Here is a 24,919-nt window from a genome sequence, read left to right on the forward strand (position 1 = left end):
AAGAAAACACAGGTTTCACTGAAGGAAAGAAGAAAATGGTGTCAGTATCACCTTTTGGATATGTTCACATGAGATTGTTTTTAATTTGAGGGACTCTTTGGAGCTTTCCCTTGATCCAGAGGTGCTGCTGACTGGCTTTGTTGTGCTATGCATCACCATGCCATTCTCAAATACTATCTGCAAGAGTTGCCCCATTTTTTGCTTACAACTGAGACTAAAATAGTGTTTCTATCATTTTAGTTCTGTTAAATGTGATTACCCTCATGGTTGTCAGCCCAACTTGTTTTGTCAAAGGTATCAAAAAGATCACCAGCCTTCCTCTTCCTATTTTAATTGCTTCAGAATGTACTCAAGTATTTGTTAGGACAAATAAAACTGGAAGATGACCAAGGCTTGCACATTTCTTTTTAGATATAGCATGTGAGTAGGGAGTAGCAGGAGGAAGAAGAGTTGTACAGAATTGTGCAGCAGGACAATGCAATACCAAAGTTAACCTAAATGGTATGGTAAAGCTAGAGGTGTAAGCACTGGAAATTTAGTATGATCTCTGGCAAAAAAAATGAAGGCATCTCTTGTATTTATCTTTTCTGCAGTTGAACTGAAGTCTTGCTTAGTGGTGAAGATACATCCCACAGAAATTAAGTATTTTTAATTTAAAGTAAAAATAAAGTTCATAGCCTTACTGTCCCTTCTTTCAAAAATAACGTGTGGTAGTTCTGCCTTTCTTTGTGTGAAAATAATTCCAAACAGAAAATAGTAGTTGGCTGGTTTTACACAGTTCTATTCACAACACTATAATTTTCTCCACCAACTAAATTGACTCATTCATTTCCACTAATACATACAAACTTTACTTGTTCTGCTGCCAGTCTAGTTGTTAGGAGGAATAGCCCAAGACACAGTGGCTGAGGAAACAGAGCAATAGATGTTCAGTGTGGAAAGCATGAAAGTGCTGTCCATTCAAATGCAGTCCCTTCAGACTTGGACACAAATTTTTTACCGGGAGAATTGTCAGCCACTGGAATATCTCCCCAGAGAAGTGGTGAGTCTCACCAACAGCAGGACATTGAAGGTTCAGCTGAATAAAATGCTGGGCCATCTTGTCTAGATCCAGCAGGACACTTAATGTTCAGCTGAATAAATTGCTGGGCCATCTTGTCTAGGCCATGCTTTTGTCAAGAAAGGTTGGACGAGATGAGCCTTGAGGTCCCTTCCAACCTGACATTCTGTGATTCTCTGACATGTTACAGAGAAGCTGATTAGCAGAGTATGTTTGTTGAGCTTGAGATTGTTTGGTACTTGTGCAGCACTAGAGAGGGCTTTGTAGAAAGTGACTGCAAGCTGGGAAGGAGACAATAGATAGGTACATTTTTAAGAAAAAGCTAGGATGAGAATGTCTGTTGCTCTCAAATGGTGTGAACACAGTGGGATAATCTCAAGAAGGCAAGAGTTATATGAAAAACACTTATGATTTCTTGTTGAATGCACATTTAATAGTGAAAAGGAGACATTTAGTGAGGAAAATACATTTGGGGAAAATGTATGCGTCAGTTGTGAAAGATGGAATATATTCAGTATATGGGTGTAAGCCGCAATATTGGCAACTTTCTGAGTTGAAGTAATAGTAAATACTGAAGAGGGAAGATGTCAAAAATTAATAATATTATTAGTCCCTATTAAGTATTTGCTAATGATACAGGTATCAGCTCTAGCATTATAGCATGAAGAGTATTTTTCCTCTTCCAAAATATAGAAGTATATTAGTATTGTGTGTTTAAAAAAAAAGGAATTTTTGACATGTCTGTTTATATTAGTGTCTTCTTTGGGACACTTCTTTTCCTTGCTGAAAAGAGCCCAATGGACCTTTATTGCACTCCAAGGATATGATGAAACACTATATCTCCCTATTTGTGATTGATTGCATCAAGAACTATTCAATGAAAGGTAGCATGAAGTTTTTTCTGGGTTTCATCACATGGCAGAGCGTATTCCCTCATGAACGATTAAACTGCAGATGCTGCTGACATCTGTTATTGTTTGGGAGGTTCTCATTTCTTTGTGTAGTTGCAGGAGGGTTATCTGAATCAGAATTACTTTCCTGCTGCACCAGCATCAACCTTGCAGTATTTTATGAGACAATATGTAACCACAACACAACCAGTATTTCATTTTTATAGATGTACTTACTGAGGTGGTTTTGTGGTCCAAACACAGAGTAATTGTCACAGACTGGATAATTTAGGACTGAACTTAGAGGACTGTGGTGTGTACCAAAATACTATGCTTAGACATCATTGCTGTGTAAAAAGTACTTCCAGCAAATCGTTCTGTTCAAGTACTTCTTCACTGGTGATAGTGTTTAAGAAGGAATGGCAAAATTAGAACAGTTTTGAAAGATGTCCTACAAGCAGATAGAAATCTGGTCCTTGAAATTTTTACAATTTAAGAAGGCAAGAATGTAGTCCTAACGGTAGCCTAACATTTATAGATGCTTTGTACTGAAGTATGCATACTTGATGTATAGATGGAATTAATTTAACTGAAGGAAGAAAAGCTCTGAACAAGGGCAAGAAAAAATTTTCCTACCATTACCACTTAATGATTTTTCAGGTTGGAGAAGGTGAGGAGAAGGATAACAGTTTTAGTACAACAAATATAATTATGCTCTAGGCAAGATCATTGTTTGTAAACATTTTATTGTATTTTGACAATGATGATGTTGGTGAGAGATACATTGGAATTGAAGTTAGGAAAATGGGAAGAAACAATAGTTAATATATTGACAGTTGCCTCTTAAAGCATTCATGTGGTAGTAGTTTATTCATTTATATTCTGTGTACATTGTACGTGACATACTACAAGAGAGCAGGTATCAGTTCATCTTTTTACTGGTAAAGGCACAAAGGAGTGGAGGTGATGGCCAGCTCTTGTTCCATTCCCATCTTAGTCACAAATTTTGATAAAGTGGCCAAAGTAAGAAAATAAGAGGCCTGTTTCAAGAGAAGGTCTTTTAATATATTGTGGGGAGCTTCCTTAAGCAAATGTATTTGATTCATTTAAATAAAAGGAAATAAAATATATCTGAAATATTTATCCTCTTAGAATTTTTTTTTCATTTAAATCTCAAAATATGTGGATCATACTGCTATTCCAAGCAGCATTAATTTTGATCTGAAGATAATGATATGTATGTAAGCCCCCTGTAAATAGGCCATTAATAATTTGCAGTCTATAGTGGTGGTGTGGTAGTAATATTTTGAATTTGGGCATCTAGTTAAGGGTAGAAAAATTTGGACATTTATGTTCAAAGTTGATTTTTTAAAATTAAGCCATTAACAGGTAAGTGATCTGCTTTTCTTTGGTAGTTCTATATACTAGCATGGTGCAATTAACATTTTTTCTTATATTAATGAATGCTTTAACCTCTTAACAAGAGCATTTTTAAGAAGACTTTCACTTTAAGAAATTGAAAATCTTTTTGAAGTGCAATCTTATATTCTGGTCCTCTGTTACACGATGTAAGTATTGTCTTTTCATTAATTCAAGCTACATGTTGCAGTATTACTTGTTGATTTATTAACAAAGACAATCTAGCTTAGGAACAAATTAATTTATGAGGATCAAGACAGTTTGTCTTAATTCAGTGTTTCTATTTTAGTACATGTAACAACATAAAAGATGTATCTTCTTTGCTGTAAAGTATTTTCTTCACATTCTTTTCGCTGAGTGATTTTTAATGACAAACACTGTTAGGATTCTCACTAAAAGAAATATTTTCTTGCCAGCAAGTATTTATACACCATGCATCTGTCTTCTGTTTTGTCTTTTGTCTTCTAAAGTCTGGTATAGAAAGTATTGTGGCCTACAAGATTGTCATTGTTAATGAACTTTACCCCTCAAATCCTGCACCTGTTCAGGTAATATTTTAAAAAGAGAAAGGACTTGTACACCTTGTTGAAACAAGGTGCCATGGGGTGTTTTTTAACACCTTGTATTTCAAGAATATATTTTAATCTCGTCTTATGGGATAATTAATAGTGTTTTAAATAGTAAACAGTGGTGACTATTGCATATTAAAAACTATGCATTTTAATATTTTTAGCTACTTGATATTAGTTTAATTTTGCTTTGCTTAGAAGTAAAGGTTACGTTATTTCAGTATCGGTATACTCAGGTCGTTTTCAGTATCATACTTTGCCTGGTAAGAGTAGAATTATTCAAACATTTCTTATGCTGTCCATTCTTATCACATTTGTGATATTTGTGATTATGGGCTGGGTAGATGTCTAGAGAAAATGAAGGCTGGAAAGGCAACTTTCCTATTCTTGGTAAATAAACCAGAAAGTCCCCCAAAACTCAAATCAGCCAAATTAATGTTTTCAAAGTAAAAAACCGGGCAGCTCACCGGTGGAGTATTTCAGGAAGGAGAACTTGTGTACCTGTATATCTTTTGGGGAAGATGAGTGTGTGTTGTTTCTGAGAGGAGGCAAAGACACAGCGAGAATACCCCACAAAGAGTTTGAGCAAATAGTGGAAGATAGCCTGTGAAAAGCACAGCAAGGCATTTTTTGACTGAGCATGGCTAAAGAAAACTTGTTATGGACTTTCCACCTTCATTTCTATGTATCGGTAGATTTTTATACATTCTTTATAATTAGCCAGGGTTGAATCAAGACAATCTGCAGAGAGCAGCATTTCACTTATTTCTGTTCAAGTGATGAGTGGGTGGTGGAAGCAGGTAACCTGCTCAGGTGAAGTAGGTGGCAATGTGCATTTGTGTGAGGAGCATGGGTTTGGTTGTTTTTTTTCTTGACTGGCAGAGCTCTAATAATATGTACTGTCCAAAGGTTCTTTTGCTGTATCACCTAGTTCTTTGCCTTCATTTTATGGTTTAGTGTTTCTTTCAACAGGCCGAGATGTGACTTTTCAGGTGATACATAATTTTCCTTTCCTGGGCAGTTAAAAATCAGTGTATGTTTTCTCTACAGGAACAGCTTCTCAGAGTTTGTGATCACACACCATCAGACATAAAGTGTGCCACTTTATTTTGCAAAACTGATTCTGTCTTGCTGCTAAGAAAGTTTGTAATTCTTGTGTAAATCTATAAGCTTTAAAAAAACTCTGGTGAAACAGTTCCAGTTCTGTCAGGCCTCTATTGTCCATAATAAAGAGTAATCTTAGAATGAATTTTTATGGTTATATAGCTCTTATAACAATTAAAGGATTCCTTGCTCAGGCAAATTAAAATCAGTCTCATGATGGGGGCAGGGGGAAAGGGTTTTATTAAGGAGTTGAACTTATTTCTCTCATTTTATGTATACTTCTTATGAGTCTTGTTGAACTTCTTTCAGCTGTAATTAACATACATGCAGACCCCCTCTCTGTTTTTTCATTACACCTTTTTCCCAAGCTGTCTTTCCATGTAGATCTGTTTCAGACAGATTAGTTTTGTGTCTTCATTATGGTTTTGTTCAAATTGGAGTTTTTACAATAGTGCATGAATGCACTATTTTCTGTTGAAGGTCTATATGAAAGTTATTTGATTTGTTACTAAAAGTTAACCAATGCAGCGGGTAGAGAATAAAATAAAGCCTCATATTCCTCCCTGCTTGTTTTCTTCCTGTTCTAATAGTTTTTATTTCTTCTTTGTCAGATAGGCATCCAAGTAACATTTCATCATCCTGAGGATAAAAAAGCAGCAGTACCTACTGCTGAAAATCATATGATTTGAGTACCTTGTCACAGAACAAGGATAGTGTCTACTCTTCAAGGATGGTATTTAGTAGCCTTTGGCAGCAGCTTGTCCTGATGCTGCTAAAGACTACTTCATCCTGCTTCCAGAGTTCTGTAGGTCTTTCCGAAGGAGCTCAGCTGATACATTTCCTTTACTGCCTGATCCTTATTGAGTGCCAGAATAGTTCCATACGTTGTTCTGCAGGAAGTACCAGTCTGTGGAAGATCGAATACATGCCTGTATCTGTTGTTACAAAGAATGTATAAACAAGGGCCATGCAGAGGTTATGAAAAGAATACTAATTCTGACTTTTTTAATGCCTTTGAATGCCAAAATGTGAAATATAAATCATGTCTTTAAGACATAGTTTTCTGTTCAAGTTATGTAGACAAGTACTTGTTTATATGGTTTGATTTGTAAATGTCTTCCTATGAAAAGGCAGTAAATTTTACTAGTCAGTTATTGTCTTTATTCATAAATATTCATAATTAGTATGACTAATTTAGTTGACTTTATCCAGTATCACTGGAATTCCTGGTTTTTATTTTTAGAATGTACAATAAAGCTAAGAGGTAATGCAGTAGCTTTTTCAGTGGCATAGTTTGTAGTTTGCATATTTTTATGTTCAAGTTAGAGGAATTTATTAAAATTATGGGAAGAAACCAATCTGTATATATATTATATCAAGCTTAAGACAGACAATTTGGGATCGTAAGAAGGGAAATAGGTATTGTGATAAGCCTTTGCTGTCTGGAACTCTAAAGGAGTTCTTTTTTCTAACTCAGCAGTACTCCTATAAATCTCATTAGAAGCCCACCCATCAGTGTTTTGTACAAATAGCAGAAATGTATCATGCTCTGGTGTCGCAGTATGAAAATCGGTTGTAGATACTATCTTGCTCTTATCCGAGGTCAAACTGCAGTATTTGTTGACCTTCCTACTTAGGCTTGATGCACTGAAAATCTGGGCTGTTAAACTTGGGAGTCATATGATTGTCTAAATCCTTACTTCTCATTCGCAATGTTCCAGAAAAACAAGGCAGAGGCAATGCAATCAGGCTTAACAGCCCTATTGCTTTTAACCATTTCTGAACTTCTGTTAGGGAAAGTATAGGGAAAATAACAGGGAAATTTTTTTGGAAAAATAATTAGCTTTTAAAATTAATTGGCATTATTAAGCATCTTTCATCTGTAAACTGGCAAGTAACTGCAAATATTAATTTAACAATTAACTCTTTAGAAGACCTAGGCATACAACAATACAGTAAAATGACTTCTTATAATCACTCTAGGCTTGTAGTAACACTTCTAGTAACTTAAAATAACGTGTATCTTCATTTTTTGACAGTCATACATCTAAGTTGGCTGTCTGTTACAGAGAGAAAACTATACCTTATTTTATGGCAATTAGTATATCAATTTACTTCACGTTCTCAAAGTGCTTATTAATTTTAGCTCAAAATAGATCAAATGTACCACATGTGACTGCTGTATCATAATACTACATTTCTATTTTTAAACCTAAATGGACTCTGGGAAAGTACTTTGCAAACTTTTGGCTTCTATTGCAGAGCAGGTTTCCCATGTGTTCCTGCGTAAAGTGCCTCCTAACAGGGTCCTGGAATAGCCGTTCGTCTTTCTGGCCATGTTTCAAGCTTTTATGTTTGTTAATTAAAAAATCCCAAAATAAAGTCAGGTGAATTGTGTAAATTCTTCTTCAAAATAAGGAAGCTGGGGAAACTTCATCTTCCTAATTTCAGTCCTGAAAATGTTCAGATACTGCAAGGGAAAATGAAATGTGTGCTGGAAGTCATGAGCTCAGAATCATATTAATAGTATTTTGTATTGAAATTGTTTTCTCTGTGAACTTACATTCAACACCAAAGAAAAAATGTTTGTTTCCCTGTAAGTGACAGGCTTTTCAAAACTTACTAATCTCTTATTAAAAATAAGTCTCATATTAAAAATATGCCAACTATTGGAAAGCAGTCTTTACCTTCCGTATCTGCAGTCATGGAGTCATGGCTCAGAAAGTTATGTTTAGGCTAATATTTATTTTGTAATGGCCAGTTGGGATCTCATTATCCCCACTGCACATGGTCCAAGTTAAATGTTAGATCTCACCTCACCAAACCATCACAGTCATGAAAATGGATAAAGAGAGAGTCGCCAAGGCAATGAAGAATTTTAGTCATTTCTAGGTTGAAGGCAGCTGTAGAATGCATCAGATGAGTCTTAGGAGAGCAGGCAAAATGTTACTAAACTGTTGGTTCCATGGCTGTGTCAGGGCATGCAGTGGTGTTGTACACTACTTGTAGTTGGGCTTTTGAGCATAAAAGTGTGTAATCACCACTTGTAGTAATTCAGTCTGAAAGTTACAAAGACAAAAATACCAATGACAAGTAGCACCACAGATACCAGTATTCAACCACATCATAAAGGAATATTAATTATTTTTGAAGTCTGAGCTACATCATAAATTGGGGTCCAGGGGAGTACCCTTAGGTGATCCATGCAATCCATGATAAACTCTGGATGTTTTGATTGCTTAGCCTGTGAGCCAAGGAGCAGAAGTGCTTTTCTAAAGTCGCTTTTCATGCTGCAGTCTTGGCTCTGGCTGAAGTGATCGTACCCCAAGGTCAGATTTTTTTTATTATTATTATTATTATTTCATATAAAGATATCAACATATTAATAATGCTGCAGCCGCTAAGTTTTACAGCTTAAATGTCTCAATCAGTATCTGTAGCAACATCAGATAAAAATGAAAGCAAGCAAAACAAGATCTAGCAAACTTCAGTGTTTGAGGAGTTCATTTCTTTAGCATGCCCAAAGTGTATCTGTAGTTTATTATTCATTTCCTAAGTCAGTTATAGCCAAGTCATAAGTTGCTAAAATACTGAAGAATATTGAAGAAGTGGGTGTTTTGTCTTTCCTTTATGCCCAGTTGGCATTCAGTAACCAAATTAAGCTTCCATTTCAGTTTGAGAACTGAAAAGAGTTGAGATAATAAGATTGTGTTAAATCAGTTTTTGGCCTTTGACCTTCTAAAATAAATGTCTAAAAGAGAATTAAGGGTGAAGTTGTATAGAGACATGGAGTATTGTCCTTTAAATTTAAATGGCTGAAAAATTCCTGAAGCAAGGGGTTAGGCTATTTTTCTTCTCCATGTATAGTGATAGGGCAGACCTTTTTATCTAGAAAAATCTTGGCTACACTACACTCTTGGAGGCTTGCATTGTGCAACTTTATTTTTTAATAATATGAGAGAATAAAACTGTACTAATTGTTTGAGACTACTGGTGAAGATGCCTTTTCCTGCTCTTTAACATAGCCTCAATCTCAGGTTTTTGTCTTCACTCACTGTAGTGGTTTCAGATGCAGAGCCCTCACTCTGTCCTTCCTTAGCTCCTTGTTTCAGTTTTACCTCTGCCTTGTGCCAGCTCCCTAACGTAGTCTTGCATCAGTTCTCAATTCTTTGCCTGTTAGCCCTTCCTCTGATTTTTTTTTTTTGTTGTGAAATTCTAATTTTTGACCGAGTCTTGGTGACGTTCTGGTATATTCTAATGTTGTTATGTTCCCCATGCTTGTGTCATACTTGTTCCTGAAATGGACACTTACTGGCAGAGAAAAAAGTATTTTAATTTTAAACTGTTTTAATGGCTCACTAATTACTTGTAAGCAAAGAAGCAAGTGTAATTTCCTTTATCTTTCATATTTTAACCTGTTTTAGCAATAATTAAAGTTGCTGGTGTAAATATGTCTTGAAAATATCTATTTCACTCAATATGCTTTTTTAGGAGGCCTTAATTTGGGGTTTATTTGGTTTAGGGCAAAACTAAATGTGTCTTTTTTTATGCGTGCTTAAAGTTCTCTTAATTTTTAATATGTCAGCCAGTTTATGTTATTTACTTTCAAAAGTGTGATATTAATCCATCTTCTTGTCTGATGCAAAAAAACTCCAAAAACAAGCGTTTGAACTTCAGAATGCCAATTTAAGCATGAAACATCAAAATAAGTCTTATTTTTAATTTACACAAAAACCAGTCAGTTTTATTTGAAATTGTTTCCATGTGTATGGCTGAGTTTTCTGTTGAATTTCAGGCTACCAATTATTTTTAGACTACAGAAATTAATGAGAACAGATGGAATGTATGATTAGAAATTTTGGCATATTGAGCAGTCAGGCTGAACTGAAAAATACTTGAATGTATAATATGTGGAACAGAATTATACCAAAGAGGTATTTGCAAAACCAGAGGTGCAAAAGAATTCTGTGAAGAAAGGCAGAGAGAACATCTGAGCTCAGCCTCCACAGCACACTGCCCAGGACATGAGTAAGTGGCCTCTTCTGTTGCAGGTGGCTGTGTCCAGCTGTGTGTCTGTCAGGTAATTGTATCTCTAGATGTGTGTTCACTCCTTTAAGGGAGTGAGTGAAACAAATAATTTCAACAAAAACTGTCCAAATGAGAGGAAGGAGGAGGGGAAGTTTTTCAAAATACTGTGTAGTATATATATTCATGTAATGATGTTCATATATGATTTTCAGAATTAAAATATTTACTTAGAGACATGAATTGCATTTTTAATAGTACTGAGAAGAATTTGTAGAAAAGGAGAAGAATTAAAGGTTCATGCTGAATTTTCTGCCCTGCTATTTTCATACCTATTCTAGGTGACTGCAAGCATTTTGTTATTAGGGTTGTTATTTATGGATTTGTTTGCAGTTCTTCTGAAAGTATGCTTTTCTTATCTATATTCCTTGAGCTGGTTGCCTTAAGTAGAACAAAATTTGTACCCAGAATATCAGCCTTTCTTTCCTGTTTCTTAGAGTGAGTATATATGTACCCATTTTTCCTCAGAGCAAGGAAGGAAGATAAACTTGGTGTTTCAACATGAATGGCAATGAGGCTGCAAGTTTTCCAGCAATGCATAAATGCATTGTTAGTCTTGCACAACTTTACAGAAAAATCATGTATCAGCAATGTTTTCAAAAATTGCAATAATACTTTGCCTTATTTGGCTCATAAATGAAGCTGATATTTTCTTCTGAAAGTGCCAACTTCACAGAGATAAAGGAATTCAAATGTCATATGTTACCTAATAATAATATGTAAGCACTCATTTTCACTTCAGATAAGTATTCATTTAGGCTTTTATTTATTGTAGTTTAAATGCTGGACTTTTTTTTTTAAATTGTATTAGAAAGGTGAGGAGAGGGCTCAGTTGCTGCAATTACGAAGTTCATTATTTTGATACTTCATTTAAATGGGATGCCATGTGTTTCCTTCCACCCACCTTCCCTAAGAGTGGAGGAAGGTGGATCTTATAGTGGAAATAAGTTTAGAAAAATTGCCCAATGTAGTGCAACTGTTACCTCATTTTGGCAGTTGGCAGCTTTCTTGGGTAGATTTTAACTTGAGAGGAATTGGAAGAAAACCAGAACCTTCCCACATGCCATGTGACTCCCAGAAATAACAATTCTGTATTGAGCTTGTTAGGAAGAGCTATGAGCATCTGAGACTGGCTCCCAGTGAAACATGTTTGTTCTTCCAGGAGGAAGAAATGAAGCCTCTGGCTAGTTACAATCTTTAAAGCATTTTTTCTCAAAATGGTTCAAGTAAATTATGTCTTCAAGCTCTGCTAAATTAGAGAGATTTTTATTTCCCAGAAATAAGGTGGGCCTGTATGATGCTATCATGAGATAGACTTCACTCATTCAAAATATAAATAGTCAAAACATTTTCTTTATTTTGGAGTTATCATGATTAGGATGGCCTATCCTATAATGTGACCACTGCCAGATGAAGGATGACATTCCCAGTTATTAGCAGGAAGGCCCTAGCTGGTGAAGCCTGGATCTGCTCTCCCTGTGTGCAGTCTGCAGTGGAGGTGGGCACTGAAGCACACAGTGGTACATAAGAGTCACAGTATCCTTGTTCAGGAGGGTATGGGGTTGATTGTCACTGCTTTGAGAAGATGCTTTTAGTGGCAACTCACGGTATGAAACAGTGGTTTTCAGAATGCATTTTTAATTACTCTTTGCTCTTATTACTCTTTAGAGAAAATTAAAGGTAAATACAATTTCAACTAATGGATGTCCTTGTATCTAATTAAAAAGTAGCTTCAAGGTGATTTACTGTGGTTAACCTGTCAGTTAAAAGTTTATATTACACCTAATTTCAAATTATTCTTTTATTTTATTTTAATAGTGTTACTGTGGAAAAGTTTATTCTTTGTGAAATCTAATGGAGCGAACTCAATTACAAGTAGCCAGCATAACAAAAACCTGTTTCTTAGAAGGAAAATATTTGCTTTTTTAGCAAAATGCAGAATTGTTAAACTTCTCAGAATAAAAATGTTATGTTTTATCAAGCACTCATTTTCCATTAAAAATAAGAAAAAATGTTATGTTCAGCACAGCTTGTAACTTTATAAGCTGGTGAAGGAACCACCAGTTTCTTTTGATCTTTTAAAAAAAAAATCTTTGATCATGATGCTTTGAAAGGGAAAATACAATTGAAAGGTTGAGGATACAATATTAAGGAATTATATCTTTGCTGACATTCATATTGCATGTGGAGCTAGCATGCCATGTGAATTGTTTGACTTTGTTCAAACAGTTGTTCAGAGAATTCCAAAGATTGGTGTAATTTATCTACCAAAAAGAAAAGAAACACTGTGCATTTAATCTTGTAGTGTTTCATTCCTGGAAAGTGCTTCCTGCTTTCCTGTGCTTTAAAACAAACATAAATCCAAATTAAATATACGCATAGTCATGTTACTTATCTCATTCTTTGTAAATAGAAGAGTGAAAGATACCTTTTGACCATTCTACCTGTCCAAGCTTTAGTTGTTTTGGCAATTGTTATCAAGTAAAACTTGGGAATGTCACAAGGTAATGTGGACTGAGAAGCAAAGTGCCTTTGCTTACTGGTAAACACATTTCATAAATAGCTAAAGGCAAATGTTAAAGAATTTTTTTTTAACTTGGTGAATTATTTCTATTACATTCAAATGTAAATACTATTTAAGAATATAGTCAGAGTAATAATAGACAAATTCACCTTATGTGAAATAAACTCAATATAAATTAGAATTTTTAAATTAAAACCCATCACAAATAGGGAAAAAAGGACATGTACATTCTTTGAACTTCATTGCTGCTTCACTAAGAAAAATAGCCAGTAATTAGAAGGTTGGTGTGTGAATTATTTTAAAAATATGAGATATTCAGTTGTGTTTTTACAACACATTACAAATGAATGATTGAGTACTTCTAAAATTTTCTGTTCAGCATTATAGTTTTTTACCTCATGCTCTGTTTGGTTTTAAACCAGCAGATGGCATTTGTTACTCCATTTAAGTGCAGACTAACATATATTTTGTAAACACGGTGTTTGGTGAACTCTGAAATGCCCTCTTAGACGTTCTGCAGCCTCTTGTCCTGTGGCCAGCAGCATCCCCTCTACTTTTCAGGGTTTAATGCCTGTGTTCCACTCTAGCTGCTGTGGGGGACAGTGAGTGCTTCACTTGTTCCTCTGTTTTGTGGGGTATCTGAAGCACAGCAGGCTGGTGGGAGAGGAGGGAGCAGGACCCTCTAGGGCAGCCTGCAGTCTGGTGAGGCACTGGAATACAGGGGCTGTGTAGTGGTGAGCACATCTCTGCAGCACTTGGCCAAATGTTTTGTGCTTCAGACTGGACTTTATGAAAGCCACTACTGTATTCTAATTTGCACCCTCTACTCCTTCAGTCTATGAAAAAGCACTATCCCTTTTAATAGAGTTACTTTGGGTTTGCTTTCTTTCTTATTTGGATATTTTTCTAATTGAACCTAAATGTCATATAATCAAGGAATGCTCCAGTTTTGGAGGAAAACAAAGGTATGAATTTAAAATACTTAGCTCAAGGTGGAGTCATTCGGTTTGGGTTATTTTTTTCCCCTAGGAAGTGTGCTGGTGATTTAAAATGCAGATTGGCTTCCTGAAAGTGTTACCAAAATGTCTCTGGTTACTCTAGTATTTAGCATTCTGGTCTTTTACTGTGCTGTACAGATCTGATAGTGAAGTGTAGCTGCTAATATAGTGAATAATTTTCGCCTACAAAACTTCAGTTTAGGTGAACATTTTACTGCTGTTCTTTCTCTTACTTCCTCCCATTATCCTGCATCAAAAATTATCTGTAAATATGACTCCTGATCTCCCAGAGTTAGTAATAATTTGGTATGTGAGGCACTCTGATTCAGGACACATGATGTTTAATGTGTCCTAGGAAGGGGTTTTTGAACTTAAGCATGCCTCATATGGGGCAGTTCCTTACAAGTTCCTTTAGCTAAGTAGCTAAACCAAGGAAGGATAGACCAAACATAGATTTTGGAAAAGGGAGAGCTCCTCTACCCAAAGCTTCCTGTAGCCAAGATCCTCTCCACAGCAGCTCTGCACCTGCAGGATCCTTTACGGTTCCTGTGAGAGGCAAATCTTCAGCATACTTGGTCTGATGGAGAATGGCCAGGATGGAAGCAGGGAGCTTCTCCTTGGGCCCAGTCAGATACTGAGCAAAATGTCTGCATGGTTCTTCTAATTCAAGAACTTCATCTTACTCGATTTGGATCAATAACTCATTAATGCTCAGCCTTAATCAACAGTAGTAATTAGTTTGATGTAAATTAGGTGAACCAAAACCTTTATTTGCTGTTAGGTTTTTCAGAGAGGCAGAGCAACTGAGTTCATGCTAAATTGCTTCACAATTTAACCTTGGATTTTAATTTTAAAAGTCCATATACTTATGGACTTTCTAGACCTCATTGGTTCAAAAGCAGAAACAGCTTACTCCTGGTAGATTACTATTTTGTGTAAATACAACAAAAGCCACTTACTTACATAGGTACTTTCTCTTTTGCTGCAAAGTAACAGATTGGCTGATTGGCTGTCAAGCTATCATAAATTGTGCTAGCAAGTAACTACAGGAGGTTATTTAAGCAGTCTGTGTGATTTGGAAGGGCGTGGACTCCAAGCAGATTTCACCAGTACTTTCAGATCTCCTGTACTTATGTGAAAGCAGCTGTTTCAAAGATGGTTCCTGGCTAACCTTTGTTTTACTGTGGAGCAGTTGTGTAATTTTTATTCACATTCTGCCAACATCCCTCTTGCAATCTCAAGTGTTGTATTGGCCAGCATCAGTGAGCACAGCACCTTGAAGGAAGTTGTGAGACAAGCATGGAGCAAGGTGATGTCTTAGGGGAGAAATCCAGTTGTCTTTGGCAAATTGGGCAGTTTTGTTGAAGCTTTGCCTTTTGCACTGAGAGAGTTCTCTGTCCCCTTCTTGTTAGTGCTAGATGTGGGACTGTGACTACAAGGTAGTTGATTTCAAAAAGACCAGATAGTGTGTTGGTAGAAATGAGGTAACTTGATCTGCTGCTGTGGTATGTGTCCACAACACATTCCTGAATCACAACATCTTAGATGATGAATTTGTCAAATTATGACAAGAAAACTGATGGGAAAAGTAAGTACTTTTAGCTTACATATGAAAAATCAGATGTTGAATTTGACATTTTTATTTCTTTTTATACTCCATGTTCTCACTTTTTTTATTCATTTTGTATCATCATGGTTAACAAGCAAAGAATGCTGTTTGACCATGTGAGCTTAAATTAATGCTTCCTGATGAGAAGGTATTAAATGTGTGCTGCAGTTAAACTGGTGTACAGTAGATGCCAGTAGAGACCTATGGAGTCAAAATAGAAATATGACTAGTGTTTCCATAGCAACAACTTCCTCCTGGCGGTCCTATTTATAGCAGTGCTGCAGTCCCAGCCTCAGTGCAGCTCTCGGAGGGACTCTCTAGGAAGGGTTAACCTTGTTAGAAAAAATGTAGACATAGAGGCATACTAAACCTGTATGGGCTTGCTTTCTTGTGTTTTATCAAACAATGAGGTTACTGATTGTGCTTATTTTCTTTAGGTACGTTTTGAAAAATCTTTGTTTCAAAATGGAGAGCCATTAAAGCTGTAAGTTGTGAGCAAATACTGCTCCTCCTTCCGTGTGTTTAAGAAGAAATGCAGCCCAGTGGAATAGTGCTGGATGTACAGTGAAAATCAAAACACATCTGCTTTTTCAAGAGCCTTTTTTTGTCTCTCTACCCATAATTCCTTCTGAAATATGCATGCCTGGCAAGACTCAAAATGGATTGTGTTCAATTACATAATTTCAGATGAAAATGTAGGGTGGTTTTAAGTTACAAAAGGGCTATCTGTATACTTTGTTTTACATCCTTTTTTCTCAAGGTTTATCTAACGACTAGAAAATTACCACACATATTGCCTAAGGCTTGTAGCACAGACACTCTAGGGTTTTTTTTGTATATATCCTGTAAAAATTTGAGAGTCATTAAATGCTTAGAAACTTTTTTATTTTCGAATTCAAAATTCGACACTTATATTGTTTTCTTTTTATGAAATGTGTTGGCTGTGTCTTTCAACTTACAAATACTTTATTGGTCAGTAAGAGACCAGCAAAATTTGGCAAGATTCCCAAGCTTTTAAATGGAGGATCCCTCACTAATACTTTGTATCAAGTAATTGCTCATTCCTTTTGTAATAAATAATAAATATTGAAGTTGGATTTTCATCTTTCATTCTTAAAATAACTGATGCATAAAGGAGAAAATGTGTTTCATCAAGTCATCAATTTTTAAAGCAAATAAACAAACTTTCTTTAACCTCTAGGAAAAATAAGTTCTTTAATAGTCATTTACAAGGTTTAAGTATTTTTTTCCATTGATTACAAAAAAAAAAAAAAGGCAGAAACTGTTGCAGTATGTCTGTTTAATACAGATAGAGGCCTCCTGTGAAGAAAATAAATATTTAAGTTTAAAATAATATGTTTCATATTTAAAAGAAGATAGAAAATAGTATTTTTATTTAGAGAACTAGAACATGGAACCAGAAAAATACTATTTCAAGATATGAAATTAAAACCTAAATTTTATTTAGCTGTAGGTGATCTGAAATTTGGTATGTATTGTAAACCCATTTTCCTAGGTCCTGTTAAGGAATAGATTTAATTGTCTTTAAAACTCTTGTTCTTGATTGCAAAATTCTCAAGGTTAGCCTTCATTAAACACTAGAGAATGGTGTTATTTGTACAGTCCTGCTTTGCCTGAATATAGAAAAATGCGCACATTATCCTTTAAAAATATTTCAAACGATTTCCAAGTAAAGTTACAACACATGGTAACATGCTGTTACTCAACCATCTGGGTCCTTTGAGGAGAGGAGTGTTCTCTCATTCTTAATCCTTCATTTTCAGGGCTTGATACAGTAGAGTTTCTTCTTAGAAATTGAGAAATATTGCTTTAGCAGAGATTATTAAAAATAAATTGTCCATGTAGCTACCTCATAGATTCTTTTTTAGCAAGGAGTTGGAAGATCTGTGGCTGGGTTATAGTGCTGTGTGTTGTAACATGCCACAGGGCATCAGCCCCTGGGAAATCTGCCCAACCAATAGGTTGGCCATCTGGAAAAGTGTAAATGGCTTTGTTGCCTTTATCAGCTATGGGGACCACTGTGTTAGCCCTTGTCCTTGGGCTAACACATCGTGATGTTGCTTTTAATAAAATTGTGGAAGTGTTTTTGCTGAAGTACTGTTTATCAAAATACCAGAATTTGCATATGCAATGTTCAAATTCAGAGTTGAATGTCTCAGTTTTATGTTACTTGTTGAATGTTACTGCTCTGAGTTTTTAAATGTGTTTTAAAATTTTGTGAAGATTTGGTGGTCGGAAGATAGCAAAAATAAAATTTCTAAAGAAAGTTAACATTTTGGTGTTTACTTTGGCCTCAAGAAATTTGAAGTTCGTTATCTCTTACAGAACAGGAATTTCAGATTCTCTCTTGCATTCTGTTCTTCCTATATAGCATATAATTTACTTGATGTAATAATGAATTGGAAGATCACTGTATCAATAAGATGAAAGATTAAGTAAATGGAAATGGGAAGTTCCACCTTTAAAAATCATGGACTTTATTTGAAGACATTAAAAGCTATATGAGATGTGGGTCTGTATGGTAACTTTTTGTATTGTTATTGGGCAATGCCAATCAATGCCAAGAATTTTCTAGATTAGGAAAGTGTATTACTATCTGTGAAAATGTGACCAGCTCTTTCTTTTCATGTTTCATGTGTGCAGAAACTTCTGTAACCATACACTGGCAGTAGTTCATAAAATTCTGGCAAATTCGGGCTTTCTCTTAGGATTTCTTCTAAGAATTCCTTTTTGGTAACATATTTTCACTTAAACCACTTCTGTGATGTCAGAGTATGAGTATTTATGATTCTTATTTTGGCCCCTGCCTCAAGTGTCCAGGGTAGACATTTGGGTGCATTAAGAGCCCTGAATTTTGATGGGCAGAGTTGCTCTGTGGCAGTTTCCAAATCTCTCCATGGACTTGACATGGCTGGCAGACTGAAACTTAAGTAATGTGAATTTTGTAAATTACTGTCTTTCAATCAGGGAAACAAAACGGTTTAGTTGAAGACATGTATGAAAGATAAGACAACAGTAGTGTAACAGCTCAGAACCATGGGAGAGCAGAGAGACAAGATAAGCACACCATCATACCAGGTAGCTTTGTTTAGTGGAGAAAACAAGCCAAGGTTAGAGAGAATATGAGTCTCTTGGAAAGAATCTCTCAGTGCCTTAGGACTTGTGGTGAGCTGCAGGGGGAGCACATCTGTACAATTCCAGAGAGGCTCTTCAGCTCCAGAAAGATCACCAACACAGGGAATAAGCATCTTGATGTTGTCTTAAATATTTTTTATATTGTTATGTGGGAGGTGCATGGCCTTACTCAGTTTTCAAGTGTTGGGTTATATATGGCATGTAATATGTGTCCCCTCTGCCTATATGTGACCCCTGGTAAGGCAAACAGATCCTCATGATCTTCGCTGCCTCTTGTTTCTGGCAGCAGAGCCTTGAACCAATGGGATGTTGTGGGTGTCATAATTGGTCTTGGAACAGAGCAGGTGAAAGGCTGGAAGGCATGAGGTGGCATCCAGGGAAGGTTGCAGCACCAGACCCTGATGGAGGAGCAGCCTGAGCACCGCTGCAATAGCTGATGCTCACCCAAATTGGCAGATGGCTGTGCAGAATGTAGGCATTTAGACAGTTGATTCCAAATTTTGACCAGGAGAAAGAAATTACATTTCCAGAGTATCTGGATCCTGCAAGCACAGGGCATTCCTGGGCTTTGTGTAGAGTCTAGAAATGTAATTGCTTGTGCTGGCTGAGGCCAATCACAAGTGCAGCAGTGTCCATGAGGAAGAATGTAGCCAAATTTGTAAAATCTGTCTGTTGGCATTTTTATTGTTTTATCACTGTCATGGGCAGTTTGTCAGCATGAGGGTTTTTTTCTGAGGCACAGGGCTGTTATGAAATGGTTATATAATGTCCAAGGGTGGGTATCTGCTGACATTTGAAAACTATGCAGTGAGAAGTATGGTGGTGAAAAATGAGAGGTATGTCTTTAACACGTGTTGACTGTAAGACAGGAGACAGATTGTGGAAAACATATTTCAGTCTTTCTTAAGAATAACCTCAAGTTTTAAAAAGCCACATTGTAGATGTGCAGAAATAGATGTGTTTCCATTTTCACAAAAACAAATATTTAGTATTGCCCATTGTAAGCACCCAAAGTTTGCAAATAATTGTAGTGTTAAATACAGCTTTCAGTTTCTTTTCCTTATATTTTGTGCCATTAAAAGTTACACTTTCTAGACTTACTCCACAGTTGAAAATACGAAGTTTTCTTGTGGAAGAATGAAATCTTATCAGCAAAAAGTTAAATGCGCTTGGTTCATTCGTGGAATAAGTAGAACTCAGTCTGAAAAAGTACAATGCAGTTATGTTCAAATGTGCAATAGAATTCAGCTTCTTCACTGATTTTTATCGACAAAGGAGGAAAATTATATGGTTTTTCTTCCTCCAGTAATAAAATAAGTTTGTTCAGTAGTGTTTGCCAGTAACTTCCTTTCTTAGGAAGTTGATTAGTTGAAGGCGTGAGATTACTGAAGATTATATTCCAGCTGGTTATGTTTGCTGTGATGATGTGGTACTCCATCTTAATAACAGGGGAGGAAGTGCAGAATAGTTACTTTTGGTTTTTTTCACGTGTGGTTGTGGTAAATTAAAAAAATACCTATCTACTTTCTGATCTTTACTTCTGAACAGGTTGTTTGTAGTACTCTAACATAAAATGTATACTTAAGTATGAAGTGTAATGCATTAAAAACCTATGAGAACACATACTAGAGAAATTATTGCTTGTTTGTTTTTTAAAAAACAAAACACTTTTCAATTTACATGAAAAGAAACTTCACTGTATAAACCAGTACATCATAGAGCTTTCCTTAACAGGAAGTAGAAGAGAGTCGTGGTTAGCAAACACTGCAGGCAGGAAGCGCGACACATGCATAGCTCTTAGTGGCGTTGGGGCGTCCTGCTCCCTTTAGATGTTTTCTCTTTTGCTTTTGTGAGAGTCGCTGGTGCGTGTAGATGGCAGGGCACAAGGAGGTCCCTTGTAGCCAGGGCACGGCCACGGCGCTGCAGAGACTGGAAGGGTTTGCTAACCGCCTCTTCCATAGGCACTCCAAGAATGGTGCGCATGAGCAGAGGGCGGCTCTGGAAAATGAGAGCCAGCAGTGCTCTGAGTTCACTGTCCAGTGGGACGAATCAAGTAAGTGTGGGGTGGGGTTTGTTTCTTTTATAGGTGTTTGCTCTTCAGTTTGCCTTGTGAATGAAGTGTGAACACTGATGCGAGATAGGTTCTGGGGCAATTTTGTAATTGATTACCTAAAGGCATTAATGGGAAGAAGAGCATATTGCATCAGGCAGGGGAAGATGGGGGCTGGTTCATGGACTGGTGGCTGGCAGGAGAATTTATTTACATGCATTCCTTTTTCTTTAAAAGCACAGTTGACTTGTTTTGGCAAGCCCCCACCCCAGTTCTTAATTCTAAATTACTTATTTTCAAATTAAATCAGTGAGTTCAGCAGAAATAGAAGACTCTAACTAAAGACTAGAGTGTTTAAACTTCCAAATAGGCAGACATTGCTGTGCAGATTAAAATTCTAATTAAAGGGATTTTCATCATTCATAGTTTTATTTTAAGGGATATATACATCAGAAATGTTCTCTGTAGTGGTAAACAATATAAAATTGAGTTTGATTTTAACTATTACATATTAACTTAGTGTGGGAATGCTGATTAGCTTTGATTCCCTAATTAGTGAACAATTTACAGTATTATTTATATGGAATAAAATTTTTCATGGTTGTATTTTGAGTAATGAAAGAAATTTCAAAAAATCACAATCAATTCTTTTTAATTTTAAAGCTGTGTAGTATTTTGCAAAGCAATTCTTGTCTCTGGTTAAATACTCATTTTAAAATGTTACAATATGATAATTTATGATAATTTCGTTCCAAATTTCAGATTCATTGATGGATTTGAGATAGCACAATTATTTCAGTTGAAGATAGGCCATGTTGGAAATTCTCAGCATCGCAGTATTGCCATGAAAATTATCAGCATTTATACTTCTTACTTGAAATTTAAAATATTTTATGAGTAGGGAGTGAATGTATTCTCAGAGGATAAGCAGTAAACATAGAAACAAAAAGGTGTTAATGCAGTGTTCTAAAATAGATTAAATCTAGGTCTCCCAAATGAGACAGGAAAGAATTGACTCGTTTTGTTGGGAAGATAAATGATGAAAGTGCATAAATTCTGAGCTTTCACTTCTCCATAATGTTTTCAGCTTGGTAAAAATAGGCGCATACTTGTGTTTATGTAGAAGCTCTTTTTTATGTAAATAGCTGTTTGAAAAAAATAACACTGAAGCATTTTTGTTTATATAACATGAAGAAAAAAACATGGTAATGACCCACTGACACTCACAAATTGTGACCTGTTTTGTACAAGTCTCTACTTTCTCCCCCTCTTCATAAGGCAGGCTTCCTAGTGTGACATGTTTGATGAGGAAATGGACTGTCGTGTCTCTTGATAAACATGGTGAAAATGGCTGTTCTGTGAGTGCTATTTTAAGTCGTAATTAAGCAGAGCAGTTGCATGCAGTTTTCTGAGCTGAAGTTGCTGAGCTGGTAACTGAGTGGTAGGTGACTATGTAGCTTTGGTTTTGGGATGAAATTCTGAATCTTCACCCTGAAACTCTACCTTCAATCTCTAGATTATTTTTAAAAAGTAATAATATAGATTACTGTAGGTACCCATGAACTGAGTTCATATTTAAAGGTTCTCATTTTGTTACCACTGTAGCCAGACTAATAGAGAAGAAAAGGAGTACAGTGGAGGAAGTATTTCTGTCTACTCCTGACTTCTAATTAGATCTTCAGAAAAATACATCATCAGTGAAAATAGCTTGTAAAACATGAAAGAGAAACAAGGTGTCTGGGGTTTTTTGTTAATTTCTTTTTGGTTGATTTGTTTGTTTGGGGATCATTTTGTTTTGTTGTAGGGTTTTTTTATATCCAAGAGTGCAATGTCATAGAATTGCCTAGAGTCACTGAATTCAGCTTGTAGATTAATTTCACAGAAAGGTTAATGAATAAGCAGTGTTTTAGAAACATGCTGGTGTTTGTCTTTGAAGAATATTTGAGTGTTCTCAACTATTCTGCCAATATCACTGCAACTTAGAAACGTTAGTGTAAAGTTTTAGGTGAAGCTACTTAGCAGACAGCATGAATTACCCTTGGAGTTCATGGCAAAAACACTCTAATTCCTGGAAAAAAAATTGCAAAGTGACTTCTCAGAGTTTTTGTTGTTTTAGGCTTCAGGTAGTATCCATTTGAAAAGGAAGTGAATGTATTTGTATCTTCTGGTGTAATGAAATACAATAGCGGGTCTGTTTCTTTTACAAAGTGGTTTCTGCAGAAGCTCTGGGGTTGCTGAAGGGGAAGGAGCTGCTGCTTGTTCGGGTGGACTTTGGTTGTCAATTGCTGTTGTCCATGTTATGATTTGAATAAATTACAGTGTGGTCTATGGCCTTAGGGATTTTCAGTGGTTGAGTTTGAAACTTAACATCTTTGCTTTGTTATTTTGATATATAAAGCATACAGTTTCTCTGACTTGCCTTGGATGCTTGGTTGATGCATGAAATTCATGGTCTTTTGTAATATCCTCGGAGTCCAGTAGGGCAGAGGTGGCTCAGGACACCACAAGCCTCGAAATCTGTTTTAAAAAGCTGACTGAGCACACTTGTGATGGTACAGCCTGAACTGATGACCAGGTCAGTTGTGCTGCACTGCCCAAGGGTGAAAGGGACGTGATGGGAGCCATCAGAACGATGCATTTCATTCTTTGTTTAGAAGTCTTGACTGTGACCACTTGCAACTATGTGGAACCTACATTTTGGTTTTTGCTCTGTTTTCTTAGTTGCTTGTTGTGTTGTTCTTTTAAAAATTGAAATGAGAAAGGAAAGGAGAATGAGGTTGCTTGATTTTGAATGTAGAGACAGTAAGATCAGTGTGTCTTATATTCTTGAACCAATAAAAGTGTTTTCCAAATCTGCATAAGAATATCAACAACTTGGATACCTGAAATGGTCAGGAGGGTCACCGCTAGTGCATCTGCCATCTTCATAGTCTCTAAATTTAAAGTGGATGGGTGATAAACAGTCAAAAGAATATCTTTTGGTCTCTGATTCAAAATAATACCAGTATACTTCCAAATACAGTAGAATGATTTATAGAGATTTAGCTGAATAGTTGCTTGTATATGTGTGTGTAAAGAGAGAGAAACACACGTTAAATATGAAATAATGTACAGAGCATACTGTATGAATTGCTTAAAGCTTTAGAATAACTACTAGTTGGGTACAAGTCAACAGATAATTCTGGTCTAAGGTTGCCATGGAAACAACCAGTGCTTGATATAATTGAGAACATCTTAAACCCTCCTGGTGTTTGCATGCTTTTTTCCCCTGCCATTTTGAGTTGCTTTAGACATGAATAGGTAGCATTGGTCAGAACAGTAGTAGTTAATGAGCAAAACCAAATACCTGTGTCCTGAATATTGATTGTGATATTCTACCGGTATCTTGTGCTTGGTAGTTTTTTGCATCACAAGGAGCTCATAAGGAAGAGCAGCTCTCTGGATTCTGTGTGCTCTCTTTTTGGTTAGTGTGTAACTGTATTTAGAGATTGAAGCACTGATTTGGTAGAGATTAACACATTTCATCAACTGTTGGATTAATATTTGGAGCAATATGTTTCTGAAAACTAGCCCTTCAGCATGAATGGTAAGTCTTTTCTATTCCCTTTCGACACGTTTTTTGTTCCGTCTTCACAATCAGGGAAAATCTACCAGGTTTCCCTTTCTTGTCTGCAGAGCTGCATCGACTGCTGATTTCTTTGTTTTTGTAATCGACTCGCTGTGGGTTTCTATGTAAAATTATTAGTCTTAAAGATTTGCAGTTTTTATTAAACAGTTTGCTTTGCATGACTGGTGTTTAGTGTTATAATATTATTTTAAAGCTTTCTTTTAGAAATACCTGATTTGGACAATTTTGTAATTGAATATATACATGTCTGTTCACTTAATTTTCTGTGTCACTCATAATAAAATATTTTCTGTGAATTTATACAAATCAGAGAGGCATTCTGAAATTATTGTAATTGTGATCTGAAAAATCTTAACAGGCTTTTGGTTTTCATCAGAACCAGCTTATTCTGCTATGATTTTTAGTCTCCCAAATGCTGGGATGGCAGAATAGTTGAGGTCATTCATGGAAGTAAGGGAGCGGAGTCTTATTTGAAATGAGATACTGTAATAGATCTAGTAAACTTATCAGGCAGGTATTTACTTTCCAAAAACACTGTGACTATAAGGTTATTATAAGGTACTTTGAATATAATGGAGTTATGAAGTGCTATAGTCTTACTTGTAATATTATTGAAAGTTGTTTTTTCCAATATATAGACTGTAAATCTGTTTTCTTAGAAAAATGTATCCTTAGAAAATTGTCTTCAAAAAGCCCAAATATGCTAGTTTCCGAAGTGATGCCTTTTTGTTTCAAACAGATAGTCAGGAGCTTTGGAAAATTGCTTGAGACAGAGATTTTTGGAAAAGAAAGAGCAGTTAATCATGTATGTGGGGTGCTTGTGTGCA

The 24,919-nt window shown here is 35.9% G+C and overlaps 1 protein-coding gene across 3 annotated transcripts in view; it reads left to right on the forward strand.

Annotated features, from left to right (window-relative positions):
* PRKACB (protein kinase cAMP-activated catalytic subunit beta) overlaps positions 1–24,919 on the forward strand; it is a 73,951-nt gene that overhangs the window by 20,883 nt on the left and 28,149 nt on the right. The window contains exon 1 of one of the 3 annotated variants that reach the window (XM_059854116.1): positions 20,272–20,467. The exons of the other annotated variants lie outside the window; for them this stretch is intronic. Coding sequence (XP_059710099.1) covers positions 20,287–20,467 — 181 coding nt within the window. The 5' untranslated portion in view covers positions 20,272–20,286. Of the gene's footprint in view, positions 1–20,271; positions 20,468–24,919 lie in introns of those variants that run through there. 3 annotated transcript variants of the gene reach the window in all.

Source organism: Haemorhous mexicanus, chromosome 9 (assembly GCF_027477595.1).
Source record: "Haemorhous mexicanus isolate bHaeMex1 chromosome 9, bHaeMex1.pri, whole genome shotgun sequence".
NCBI classification, from domain to species: domain Eukaryota; kingdom Metazoa; phylum Chordata; class Aves; order Passeriformes; family Fringillidae; genus Haemorhous; species Haemorhous mexicanus.